This window comes from Pseudochaenichthys georgianus, chromosome 17 (assembly GCF_902827115.2).
Source record: "Pseudochaenichthys georgianus chromosome 17, fPseGeo1.2, whole genome shotgun sequence".
NCBI classification, from domain to species: domain Eukaryota; kingdom Metazoa; phylum Chordata; class Actinopteri; order Perciformes; family Channichthyidae; genus Pseudochaenichthys; species Pseudochaenichthys georgianus.
The window spans coordinates 12,665,091-12,678,587 of NC_047519.1; the positions used below are offsets into that span (position 1 = coordinate 12,665,091).

At 40.5% G+C, this 13,497-nt stretch overlaps 1 protein-coding gene across 1 annotated transcript; it reads left to right on the forward strand.

Annotated features, from left to right (window-relative positions):
- The first annotated feature begins 593 nt into the window (after positions 1-593).
- On the forward strand, positions 594-12,548 carry LOC117462335 (nucleolar protein 9). The gene is made up of 12 exons (XM_034104520.1): positions 594-701; positions 1,413-1,693; positions 3,202-3,429; positions 8,267-8,467; positions 8,738-8,848; positions 9,948-10,089; positions 10,179-10,371; positions 10,462-10,602; positions 10,699-10,818; positions 11,160-11,372; positions 12,123-12,228; positions 12,339-12,548. Exons 2-12 carry the CDS (start codon positions 1,471-1,473, stop codon positions 12,491-12,493), a joined length of 1,833 nt encoding a protein of 610 aa, XP_033960411.1. The 5' UTR covers positions 594-701; positions 1,413-1,470; the 3' UTR covers positions 12,494-12,548.
- The last annotated feature ends 949 nt before the right edge of the window (positions 12,549-13,497 follow it).

Consider the following 13,497-nt stretch of genomic DNA (forward strand, 5'->3'; position numbering starts at 1 on the left):
CTCAGTGTGCTGCTCTGTAGTTCAAGCCAGATACTTGGCATCTCATCTTGGGTGCAAGCCCATCAATGTTTGGAGTCAGGCTCTGAGCTGAGGAAATCCTCAGGATTGAGTGAAGGTGTGCGTGCAATATACCGGTGGGCCAGATCTAATAGTAATTAGAAAGCATCCTGCGGGCCAAAATTAAATCCACCAAGGGCCTGATTTGGCCCCCGGGCCTTGAGTTTGACACATGTGTAAAGGGTCTTTGAGTTTCCAGAAAAGTGTTCTATAAATAAAATGCATTACTGTTTTATTTTTGATGTATGTATGTTTATTTATTTATTTTTCACCAAAAACACCAAGACATAGATATTCCTCATATGTGTTAACCTACTTGGCCATAAAACTGATTCTGATATTTATTTTCTCTTTCATTTAGTGGCGTTTCATTTGAGTTTAAGGTAATCCAAAAATAACGGAAAGTTGTGAGGTTAAATTATATTTTGATATGATTACATTTTTTCCAGATAACTAGCAAATGTATTTCAGATACAATTTTAAAGTTCCCCTCACAACACTGATGCTGATACACCCTCTTGTACAGTAGGTGGCGGTATGCACCTAGATGTTGTTTGCGATGTTCCAAAAGAAGAAGAAGAAAATTAGCTCTACGTCATCACTGCGCGTCCACGACACCACTGTTAGGTCTCTACATTTCACACGTGAGTTAAACTAAAATGTATTTGCCATCCATAAACTAAGTTTGTTTCGATACACATTTTGAACAAAGTGTGCTTAATGTTTTCAACACAGCTCAGTATCATTCTCAGCTACAGCCTCGTATTTAACGAGCCACACTCCTATTAAAGAATATGTTCAAATAACTTGTTAGCATGTATCGGCATTTTCTGAATCATTGAATCATGATAGTAGTTAATTCGGCATACATATCTGTTACTCAAATTCCGTGTGGACCTTCTTCACACTGTATATTTATATGCCATTCCTTGCACACCTAATGATATCCTACTTTTAAATTGTATTAGCTGTAATTTGGCCCTTCATAGTGTCACGGTCCACTTTTACACATTTTACTTTTTAGTTTAGTTCTATTTTTTAATTTGAGATGTTTATATTTTATGTTTGGTTATTTTCTATTCTTTTTAATTTCAAATGATGTGCAATGCCTTTGTTTTTAAACCATATACTGTAGTGTATACGTTTAAACAAGCTGCTATAATGACAATTCTAAATAATTGAGATGTTACTGGCAGTTTAGTTTTAGATTTATATTAATTTAAAGTTTTGTCCTGTTGGTTTATTTCATTTCCTATTCAAACACACAGTCAACCAACAATTTAAAATATGAGACTGTAGTGTTGACCTTAAAATCCTAATAATTATTTCACATTTTCCTTCCCATTTGTTCACAGTTTCTGCCAGAACGACAAGACATTTTCCTTGCAACCTCCATGGTGTAAGGTCCAAGCTATGTTGGCGAAAACAGAGGACAGGATGTCACAGAAAGGGGGGGTCACAAAGAGGAGACACACAGGTGAAGATGAAGAAGAAGGAGGAGAGAAGAAGAGGAGGGGAGGTGCGAAAGGAGAACAGGGAGACGGCGGTAGGAAGCTTCTGGACGCCCTGAGTGTGGGCTACTTCCGCCGAGTCGGGGAAAGACTCGGAGAAGGCTTTGCAGACAGCGAGGAGAGAGGTAAGAGATTATGATTCAGCAGTTCTGATCAAGCAGAGGAATGGGAGAAAAATCCCCTGCCAATATGTGTTGTGGAAGTTGACACCACTGTTCCAACAGGAATGATTATAATATTCAGATGAAACAAGTAGGAGATGAAGCAATAAAGCAAAGCAAGTTATCAGCTCACTTTGGAGTGAGTTGCTCTTTGTGCTAAAGTGCCTGGTGTATATTATCGTGTCAAAAAAAGAACAGACTGGAACAATGTTGCTACTTTAAAAAAAAAAAAACTTTATTAATGCATGATTACTTTACTATATTTTAATATCTAAAGGATATTTAAAAGATATAGGGGATGCATTATAAATGTGTTGATTAACCTTTTATTTTGACTGTTATTTTAGACAGGTTAAATCTGATTTCATACCATCCCATGCCTAATGAAAATGTGTTTTTTGTGTATTTAACCTTGTATTTATGCATGGTGCCGTTATGATTATGTTATTCAATATTTAACACATAAAGGATATACAAAAAATTAGGGATGCTCCGATCGATCGGCCGATATTCACTCTACCGATGGATCGGTGCTCTCTATAAATGCCAATCGCAAGAGCCAATCGCAAGAGCCGATCACATGACGTAAAATACATGACACTTTTCTCTGTGCGCGGCAAAAAAGCTCGCCAAAATGGCTTCACCGGTCTGGCAGTATTTTAAGGTGTCTGAAAAAGACAGTAAAATAGCGGAATGCAACGTGTGTGAAGCAGAAATCCTGCAGCTCCGCCCGCTGAGACGGTAAGCGGAGAGAAACACACACACTAAGAGTTAGACCTAACACACTTAGCTATTTCATCTACCTCTGGAACAAGCTAAACTAGTTATACATATATTTATTCTTCACTGTCGGGTCCCTCATTACTGGATCAGAGAGCTGCATGAGACGGATAGGGACCAGCTGTCAGGGGAGAGGGAGAGAGGAAAAGAGAGGCTTCCGCTCATTATCCAAAGTGAATGTAAACTTGAATAATGTACTTAATTTGAATGTAATAATTATGTTGGTTGTTGTTTGTGGAAGCGCCAGTGAATGAGCCCCATTAACTGAGTTTTAAACATCACTAAATGGAAGATCCCCTTAGGCCCCGCCCACTCGATCGGATCGGCCATCGGTATCGGCTGATACTGATTCCGGCGATCGGAGCATCCCTACACAAAGTACACGTTTGTCCAATCTGTGTTGCAATACAAAACTGAGTTTCTAAAGCATTTAAATAATTTAAAGTGTATTTATCATGATAGTATGGTCAATAACAATTATTTATAATAACATATCATCAAATCATCAAATAAAATAACAGGCTATCAGAGTGCACTCTTGAATAATCTGCTTTGGCCAATTCAGTAAATGTAGAGTTAACATAGATCACCAATCGAACGGTTGAAGAATTGTTCATATTTCAGTCAAACAACAACTTCTAAAGCTCCATCATTTGTGCTAACATGTATTGTGTTGTTTATTTCTCCTACAGAGATGTTTGTGGAGAACGTGCTCACAGAGGTGAAAGGGAAAGCTGCTGTGGTGGCGATGGACCGGACAGGAAGCTTCACCCTGCAGCGGCTGCTCCCGCTCTGCAGGCCCGACCAGGTGGCCGAGGTGCTGGCCGAACTGGGCGGAGAGTCCGGATCGGAGCTAAAGGCGGTGTCATGTGACCAGTGTGGCGGCCACGTGGTGGAGAGTGCAGTCCGACAGATATCCAGTAAGAGCTGTCTCATTTCTGATCTGTAGTGGAACAAAGCTTTGTAGCCACCAGGAAACATGGCACAAGTTAAGATGAAGAAACACACAGGGTTCCCACGGGTACTGGAAATCCTTGAAAATGCTTGAAATTGTACGAGGTGTTTTCAAGTTTTGAAAAGTGCTTGAATTTTGGGCATGGTGCTTACATTTGGGATAAAGTGCTTGAAATTGTAAATGCTTTACTTCACTTTTTAGATGAGAAGAAAATAAAGAAGTCGGAGCGCGCTTAATTGCTTCACTTCTACATAAAACAGCTCCGCTGCGGCCTTCCCGCGCTATGCGCGCGACCTGCAGGTGTTTGTGTTACGTGTGACCTGGGCATTCTGACGAGAGTGATAGATGACTGTGTGCCAGGAGGTTGCCGTTTCAACGAGCGTTGGCTAGCAGAAGACAAATACAAGCCATGGCTAAGACTAGGGTCAAGCCCATGAGTAGCCTCCTGCAAAGTTTGCAACAAATAACGATGCGAGAGTCTGCGCTGACGAGCCACATGAAAGGTACGCCGTAGTAGAGCATTTTAGATTAGGCTAACGTTGCATGTTACGTTTGTTTAAGCTAACGTTAGCTAGCTGACTAGCGAACTCCATGAGGGATAATAAGAATTGCAGGGGACAATCATTTCAGAGGAGCGTACCTATGTTATGTGCGTTACAGTCGCCATCCTGTGGTGTTCAGAGGATGAAGCTCTCACGGCATTTCGTGTTATCGTCATGAAATATAATCTATTGATTCGACACAGAGCGATTTTGAAAGCAATGTATTTCTACTGTATGTTTCGTGCCTAAACCAAATGTGACTTGCTCTATCGAAATCAGTCACATTGACCCGAAGACACATTTTCGTTTGTATTACTGGTCTGGGGGAAGCTCGCGAGTGTGTTTGCGTCTGTGTGTATTGCGTTTGTGTACCGGGGAAACACTCACAAGAAACACAGGCTGTTGTTATGCCTGCAGTGACGTTAAATTACTCCGTTCTCTGCTTGTAATTATGCCGAAGCTTCAAAGTTGTATTTATCCTCTGAATTTGCGGAAACAAGTTTAATATTCTGAAAGCCAAAACTTTGTTTATTTGAAAACAGATGAAAACAAACTGTCCCGGACCCTGCCGTGTTATCTATGATTACTATACGCCTTTACTTCATAATTTCAGTGGAGGGAGGGGGAGCGGTGCTGCGGAAGAGCAGGGTGCGAATTGAGAGGTGCCTCTTCTTCCCTTTACAAGCTTTAAAATGTATTTATCGTGAGATTTTGGCAATAACGGTTTCATATTCTGAAAGCCAACACTTTGTTTATTTAAAATCAAACAAAACACCCGAATCCTGAAAAACTAGTTTTTTTTACACAAATCCACGTTTATTTTTTAAATGAGCCGTTGCGACTTTTGACCAGTGGCGAACCGTAAGGGCCTTGAAGGTATTCAGAGAATACCCTGGAACACTCAGATAAAACAAACAAAAAATCGATTTCGTTATATAAATAAAATGTATGTAAAATGAATAAATGAGAATCGTATCTGTGTTGTTGATCTGTAATGTTACAGTGTTACGTTGATTTGTTTGTCCTTCTCGGACCATGCACTACGCATTTCAGTGATTTTGTGTTCGAAAAGAAAGCAACCAATCAGATCTTGTTCTGGGTCTCTGGGTAGAATATCCTTCAACCAAGGTGTTCTACATCCTTGATCGAATGCCCTGGCCGTTGCACTGACTGAGTACGTTTGGACTGACAGTTTGATCAACCAATCATATATTGATTTGTAGCCAATGGGCGTATTCTTTCAGAGTTTCCCTCGGTCCCAGGGTGTTCTAGAAGGCCCACTAGTTAACTGGCTCGAGACAGAGGATAGATGAATGCGACGAAGCAATTCATGACATTTTATTGTTTTTAACGTTGAAATGACAAGTGGAACAGATGAAGATGAAGTTGTTGCGGAATTGTTGTGAGTACCCTTTTGAAGACGACAATTCAGTGAAAAGACGGACATTATAATGCCGGGGGGTGTGTGTGTGTCTACAGAAGGTCCAGTTCTGATAGACACGGTTCGCCACTGCTTTTGACTGATTTCGATAGAACGGGTCACAAACAATAACAAAGCCATTATAGTTGGCACCCCACACCAGGTTCGGTCATCCACCATCACCATCACCTTCTCCGGCCAGGACATTACCCTCTCCTCAATAGTCACCAACCTGGGTGTGAAAATGGACGCCCATCTGACCTTTGAGGCCCACATTAAACAGCTGTGCAAGAACTCCTTTTATCACCTCAGGAACATCGCCAAACTCCGCCCCACACTCACTCTGTCTGACGCCGAAAAGCTGGTCCATGCCTTTGTCTCCTCCAGGCTGGACTACTGCAATGCACTCCTCATCGGGATCCCTAACAAAAGCATCCAGAAGCTCCAATACATTCAGAAAAGCGCTGCTAGGATCCTGATCCACATCACCCCCATCCTTAAATCACTACACTGGCTCCCCTGTGGAACTGAGGATCGAATTCAAGGTCTCCGTCAAGGAACTCCTCACCCCCCATACCTCCTTGCGGACGACCCGCCCCAGCAACTCCAACTTCCTCAAACCCCCCAGGACTAAGCTCCGTACTATGGGAGACCGGGCCTTCTGCTCGGCTGCTCCCAGTCTGTGGAATGCGCTCCCCGACCACATGAGAGCACCACAGACCGTGGAGGCTTTTAAAAAAGGCCTCAAAACCCATATTTTCAAAAGAGCTTTTCCCTAGACCTTTTATTTATTACCACCCTTTTATTTTAGTTTTATTTTTTGTTTTTTATTGCTTTTTATTAATTCTACCGTGTTGTGTAATGTTTTTATACTGTTCATGCTCACTGCTTGTAGCACTTCAGGATTTGAAGTCAAATATGAAGTGCTTTATAAATTAAACCCATTATTATTATTATTATTATTATTATTATTATTATTATTAATAAATTAGAAGGAAAAAAATAGATACAGATTTCAGTATTCTGAGGCTCCGAGCCACATTTCTTTTCCTCACAGGCGGCAAAAAAATCCCGACATTATACGATTTAAAATAAAAACAATAATCGTGACTTGATATTGAGTAAGAACATGTTTTTATGAACCCCACAGCTTTCGGTCTCCCACGACCCGACCGGACAAAAAGAAGCAGGCACGAAACACACCAATAGAAATACATTGTTTTTCAAATCGTTGTGTGACACGACAAAAAGGGAAAAATCGTTATGGTGAACACAAATCAATGGATTACATTTATTTCGTGACTGTAACAGGAAATGCCGTGAGACTGGGTTGCGTAATTAGACCTTAGCTTGTTAGTATCTTGTTATAAATTATAAACTGAGGATTTGACCGGGTCGTTATGGTTGATACTTTTAGAAACAGGCTTTTATATAAAATCTTGAAGTATTATACAAGTAAAACTACATTTTGCTTTAATCCCATGTAATTGTAGAATGAACACAGTCTTCCTTTGAAGATGTCTAAGTCAGGTGTCTTGAGTAGTCAACATTACAAATCATTGGACACATTTGTAAATATTATTTTCCACTTGTTACCATTGTGAGTCTATTTTTATGCAGCTCTGCGTGATTTTGTGGCTACAATTCAGACTAATACACTACCAGAAGTGGAGAAGTACTCAGATGTTGTACTTGAGTAAAAGTAGAAGTAGAGTGTAGGAATACTCTGTCACAGTAAAAGTCCTGCATTCAAAATGTTCCTCAAGTGAAAGTAGAAAAGTATTCTCATCAAAATATAGTGAAAGTAGCGACAGTAAAAGTAGTCGTTGTGCAGATTGGTCCATTTCAGAATAATATATATGATGTGTTTTATAATGATTGATCATGAAAGTGTTCTCTAAAGCTGGTGAAGGTGCAGCTAGTTGTAATGGCTTTGTGTTCTGCAGGGTAGCTGGTGAATTTACTCCAGGTGGAACTAAAGTCTGATTCAACACTTGGTTATATTTCACATCATTCATCCACATCTGTAGAGTAAAATACATTAAATACATGTAGTGGAGGAAAAGTACACCATTTACCTCTGACTTATGTTCACTGCCAACCTAAAAGTACCTCAACAATTAATCAATAATGTATTGAAAAGTTATTTGGCTGATTGTTTTATATTGGCTCAGACAGGTTATATGGGAGGCCCAGTCTACGTACAGATCACTCATTTTGAAATATTAAACTTAGTTTTTTTTTCTTTAATTTTTCATCCTCGTGTAGAAGGCTATCACGAAACACACATCTGGTTGTTTATAGCATAAAGAACATCTGATTTAATGTGAGGTAGGGAAATAATCATTTGAGTATAAGTATGTGTATATAAATATGTATTTACAACAGCTGTAAGATGCTTGAAAATGCACCTTGAATTTGACTTTGGAAAAGGTGTAAGAACCCTGAACACGGCTCGACGTGTCTCCTGATGACCCGGGCCCAGTTGAACTGTATAGTAGACGGACAGGAAGCCAGTGTAAAGCTTTGAAGTGATGCGATCCACGTGTTAGTGAGGACTCAAGCACCATCGTTCTCTAACTTATGAACTCTCAGGTCTTCTGCTACTGGCCTTGTAATCATGGCTAAAGTTAAAACAAAGTCTGTATACTACCTGGGAAAGGGGGGGTGGTTAGTATTGTAATTTTTATTTGATCAACTTTGTATCAGCTTTTATCAATTGGTTTTTAGGTGCACTTCGTTTAACCTTTTATATATAAAAAGTGCAATATAAACAGTTTCATCGGATCAAAGTAAATAATAACTCCGCTCTGTGTCTCTCTTTTGTTTCGTTCTTTTAGAGCTCTCACAGACGGCAGCTACCACAGAAGAAGAAGAGGAGGAGGGGGGGCTGTTGGAGGCCCAGGTGCTGTCTTTATGTCATGTTGTGAGAGACAGCATTGCAGAGTTCATCCTACATGTTCACGGCTCCCACGTGGTCCGCACACTTCTACACGTGCTGTCAGGCTGTCTCGGACCCCTGCGCACTGAGACTCGTCCAGGTATACACACACACACACACACATATTGCGGTTAATTCCGTTTTTTGTAAATGTCTTTATTTCCTCTGTTTTATATTAAATTCATTTTTCTTTGTTTATTTATTGGCTTAGTTTGTCCCTACTTGTACTAAAACAAAACAAAAATTGTATTTGCACGTTTTTTTTTTATGAGTAAAACAAATGGTGTTATATATTCTATTAAACTCGACACACAGGTGTGTTGCTTTAAGCTTGCGTTCACCTTTTCTTTTTTGCCATGTTTTTCTCCAGGTGCGAAAAACAACCGTAACGCTGTTCCCCAGATGACAGACTTTGAGGTTCCCACATCGTTTTGGTACGAGATGAAAAACCTCACAGACACGCTGATAGACAACGTTAATCGTGAGTCATTTGTCATGAAACTTTTGAATCCTCGTTAAAGTGTATTCCTATTATGGTGAAAGTTCACAGAAAGCAAATACCTGTATAGCAAAGGGCATCGGTTTTGGGGTGTTAACTGGAGATTGGCAGGGACAGGATGTTACATTACTGGGATTCCTTTTATAAAATAGCTTTCAAAAGATCTATATTTAATACAGTGTTTTGATGCCACACAGAAAGAGGCACTGCGGGGACATCGTTATAGATCCTTATCAAAAGATTGGTATCGAAGAAAACAATGGCTTTTTCTTCTCCTGGCCAACAGCAGATTGACTCAAGTAGATATTAAAGAGGCCCTATTATGCTTGTCTGCGTTTTCCCTTTCCTGTAGTGTGTTGTATACAGGGTTCCTACGGTCATTGAAAACCTGGAGAAGTCATGGAAATTCAAAAGGCAAATTCCAGGCCCTGGAAAAGTTATGGAGAACAATATTTTTCCCAAAGTCATGGAAATGTAACTAAAGTTGCATCAAATATAATTTATATTTCATCGAATTGCCGAAATAGTAATACTATAACGATAATAAATACTGTTTAGTAATGAAACGTAAAATGGCATTTAACTGTCGAGGTATTTTTCTGGTTTACAATCCCGCCCTCTAGTGGCTTTAGTCTGTAGGAGCTAGTAAGCCTGTTTTAGATAGGCACGACATGTTTCATATGCAGACCTTATTTTCCAGCTTACCATGTTAAAATACAAATGTTTCAGTGGTACCGCTGAGAAAGAGTAATTTTTGGTCATGGAAAATGAGGTAAAGGTCATGAAGAGGTCCTGGAAAAGTGTATGAACCCTGTGTATAGGTGTTTGTGCATGTAAATGGATAGCTTAAATATATATTTGTAAGCATAAACATTATCTGCAATAGGCTAATGTTGACATGGCAGATTTATCACACACACACACACACACACACACACACACACACACACACACACAGTGCTTTAGTGAGAAACACTGAACGTAAATCTGACCTTTGTTGTGTTCCCAGAATGCACTTCTAAAATGGGCAGAAATGTGTGAAAATCAATGTTTTCCCCCCTTGTGTCTGTTTGCCTCTCAGTCAGTGTGACGGACTCTGTAGCCAGCGCAGTGTTCCAGACCATGTTGACCGTGAGTCACAGAAAACGTCCGAAACTCTGCAAACAGCTTCTCAAACGCATCATGGGGTACCTGACGAGTCGTAGCGCCGCTCCAGGAGTGAGGTCAGAGAAGTGCCATTTCCACTTGAGTCCAGGAACAAGTCTCTACACGTGACACGTTATGTAACTGCTGTTTTCCTTTTGCCCTTTAGTCCCCTTCTGGTCTTCCTCAAAGACCAGGCCTCCAGCCACCTTGTTGAGATGATCATACAGCTTTCCCACAAGGCCCTCCTCCGGGACCTCTACAAGAACCACCTCAAGGGTCACCTGGTTGACCTCGCCCTCCATTCCATCGCCAACTTCCCCATCCAGAGGCTAACCGCAGCCTCGGCCAAACACACAATGGTTGGTCATTGTGTCTGCATGTCACACGGGGCAGGATTAAAGTAGCGTAATTGCAAGGACGACTCTTATTTCCCTCCTCTTTCTCCGTAGTTCCTGAAGTTGTTTGATGAGTTGATCCAAGGCGTGGAGGCCATCTTGGCCGCGGGACACATGGGTGTGATTGTCCAACTGGCCGAGAGCTGTGCAGAAAGTGGAGAGAAACAGGAAGACATGATTCAGTGCCTCCTCCGTGTAAGCGTCATCGTAAAGAAGATGCAACAGCCCCGCTGGGTCTTAAATCAACATAACAACATTTTGATGGATTTCTCCCTCTTTCTTTTGCCTCAGGCCTTCCACTGCGCTGAGCCCGGCACCCGCCACGTCAGCTGTCTCCCTCTCTTCATGTCTCTGATCACCTATGAGGTGTATTACCACTCTGAGACAGCAGAGGGCAACATCCAGACAGAGGTAAACGATCCAGAAGTGTCTAATGATCCAATCATTTGGCACTTGATCCTTGCAGTGTAATAATTATGGCTTCAATTAATAATAAAAAAATAACACAAAATAATCACACTACCAAGTTTTACCATTATTATATTTACTTGTAATTTATGGGGCGATACAACAAATATATGTGGTGTTGTGATAAAGAAATGCAGTACAAGCTGGTTTTGTACTTTATTATAACATGATTTATTGGCATGAACTCCGACCTTTTGCAGACACTTAGATGGAGCATCGACCAACCACTTTTGACAACTGGAGCATATTTCGCTTTAATAAACTTTGTTCTCGTTCACTTCCAGGTCCCCCTGACCTCCATCTGTTACCATGGCTCCCGGCTGGTCCAGTCGCTGGCTAAGTTCAAGGAGCGCTCGCTCCTCCTGAGCAGCCTGCGCACTCAGACCCCCGCTGATCTCCTGACGCTGGCCTCGGACCCCGCAGGCAGCCACGTCCTGCAGGCCCTCATCACCACCTCCAGCGACAAGGGGAGGGGCAAGATCCTGAAGAGACTGGAGGTACCTCTACAGGGGCATTATGGGAATATTAAAGAAAAGAAAGCTGTCACAACATGAGAATCTTTCCTTTGAGCTGCTGGCAGTTACCATTCACAGTTTCCTACTTCGGACCACTGATATAAACTGTTCTTATTTTTTGTATTTAAAAATTGCAAATTGTAAGACCAATGAAAGGAACATTGTAATATTTTCCTTCACAAAAAATATGAACACAATTCAGGAGAAAATCTGTCACCACTTACATGTTTCCAATAGGATACACCAGAATATATGTTTCTTTCCGTATATGTGTGGTATGCCTTTACAGGCAGTATAAGGAACACCTGCCGTGTTGTATGCCTTAAATCTGGAAAAGAAATATGTTTTTTTTTTAAAGAAATTGTTAAAAAGAAGAACAAAAGAAACATATCTCCTACATATATAAATAATATTAATTATAAATACAGAACATCTCAATCATTATTAAAACAATATGTTGTACATTTCCATTTAACATATTGGTGTGTACACCTGCATTGACTTGTGAGCAGTAGTCAAATGTTAAATGTCACTATAGAATAAAAAGAAACAAATCTGAAATAAAAATGTAAAACTATTGTAAGAATGAAACTGGGATTTCCCTTAAAAGTACGTCTAAAGTCTCTGGAATATTCCCTCCTGAAAGTATCTTGTAAAGAACATTATGAACTACACGGGGACTTTATCTACCCAGTCCTCACTGTCTCTGCATTTGATGGTGTTTCCCTGCAGGGCCAGTTTGTCCCCATGGCCTGCTCCAGGTTGGGGAGTCGGGTGCTGGAAGCCATCTGGAACAGCGCCTCGGTCACTCACAGGCACAACATGGCTCAGGAATTAGGTAACAAATCATCGCATGCATCCTGAATTTAAGAGGTGTTTTCTTTCATTATCATATTTACTTGCACACATGTTTTTTTTCTAATTGGGATTCATGTGATTCTCCTCCAGTGTCGTGTGAAAGCAGGCTGCGCTCCGATCAGTTTGCTCGCCATGTTTGGGCCAAATTTGCCCTCTCCCACTACATCCACAGGAGAGGCCATTGGCAGGAAATACAGAGCGGCGAGTCCAAGAAGCGGAAGCTCTTCAGTGACATTCTTGAGTAAAACAAATACATATTTTGTCATTTGTTGGATACAAAAATAAACATTTTATGTAAAACATTTTTGTATATGCTCATTTTTAAATCCACAAAAAAAGCATGGCTCACGTTTGCAAAGGAAAGGAGGGTGCTTTGTAGGAGTTAATTCACCATGGATATATCATTATGGTCCAAGCACAGACAGTCGAAGTGGAGGACCTATTGAAATAGTTCGATGCTGCTTGATGGGCTTAACGCGCTTAAATACTGGATGTTTTTTGCACATTTGTCAGGACGGTTCAAAATGTCGATTATTTTTGCGGTTGCCATAATCGGTGCAAGCAAAATGGTTCTATAACACCCCATACAAATGTCTGTACTAACAAGCAGCCCCTCGTTTTGCTTTCATTTACAAGACTGAACGTTTGTGGGCATATGAAGCATGGTGAGACACACAAACAAGCCAAGGAGTCTTAACCCATCAGGAAGTTGGACACATTTAGTTTTATTTGCAACTTTTCCTGCCCAACATCTGAAAAAAAACCCACAGTTTTAATACGATAGACTCCAAATGTGGTTAGTCAGACCTTTAGGATCAGAATCTATCCAAAAAGTTACTACCGGACAAAAGGGGGCAAACCGCAAACATTTTATTCTGTAAGGTAATTTTACTCAATTTAACGATGAAGGTTTATAGTTTGGTTTTTTTCACTGGGAATTTAGTCATTTGTTTACGTCCTGGGTCTATAACCTCTTTTAATCTAGATAGAAAGTAAACAAGTTGGCAACACTGCTTCTTCTCTGCCACAGCTGCTACAAAAAAGTAAATGTTTAATTACTTATATTAACAGAAAAACACAAACATAACTGTGTTAAAGTAAGCAGAGTAAAAGTAATGGTTGTCATTGATATGGATTAAAGAGTTAATAAGTTAAAGATGAAATATGTGTGTATGTTTTATCTGTACTATTGGTGTCAGGAGCATCATGGCCACTAGAGGGTGCTAGTGAAGTGTTTATTCTCAGTCAT

Coding starts and splice junctions, on each gene's coding strand:
- LOC117462335 (XM_034104520.1), top strand. CDS start 1,471: ATGTTGGCGAAAACAGAGGACAGGATGTCACAGAAAGGGGGGGTCACA. Junction 8,849..9,947: donor GCTGATAGACAACGTTAATC/GTGAGTCATTTG, acceptor TTTGCCTCTCAG/TCAGTGTGACGGACTCTGTA. Junction 11,373..12,122: donor AGATCCTGAAGAGACTGGAG/GTACCTCTACAG, acceptor GTTTCCCTGCAG/GGCCAGTTTGTCCCCATGGC.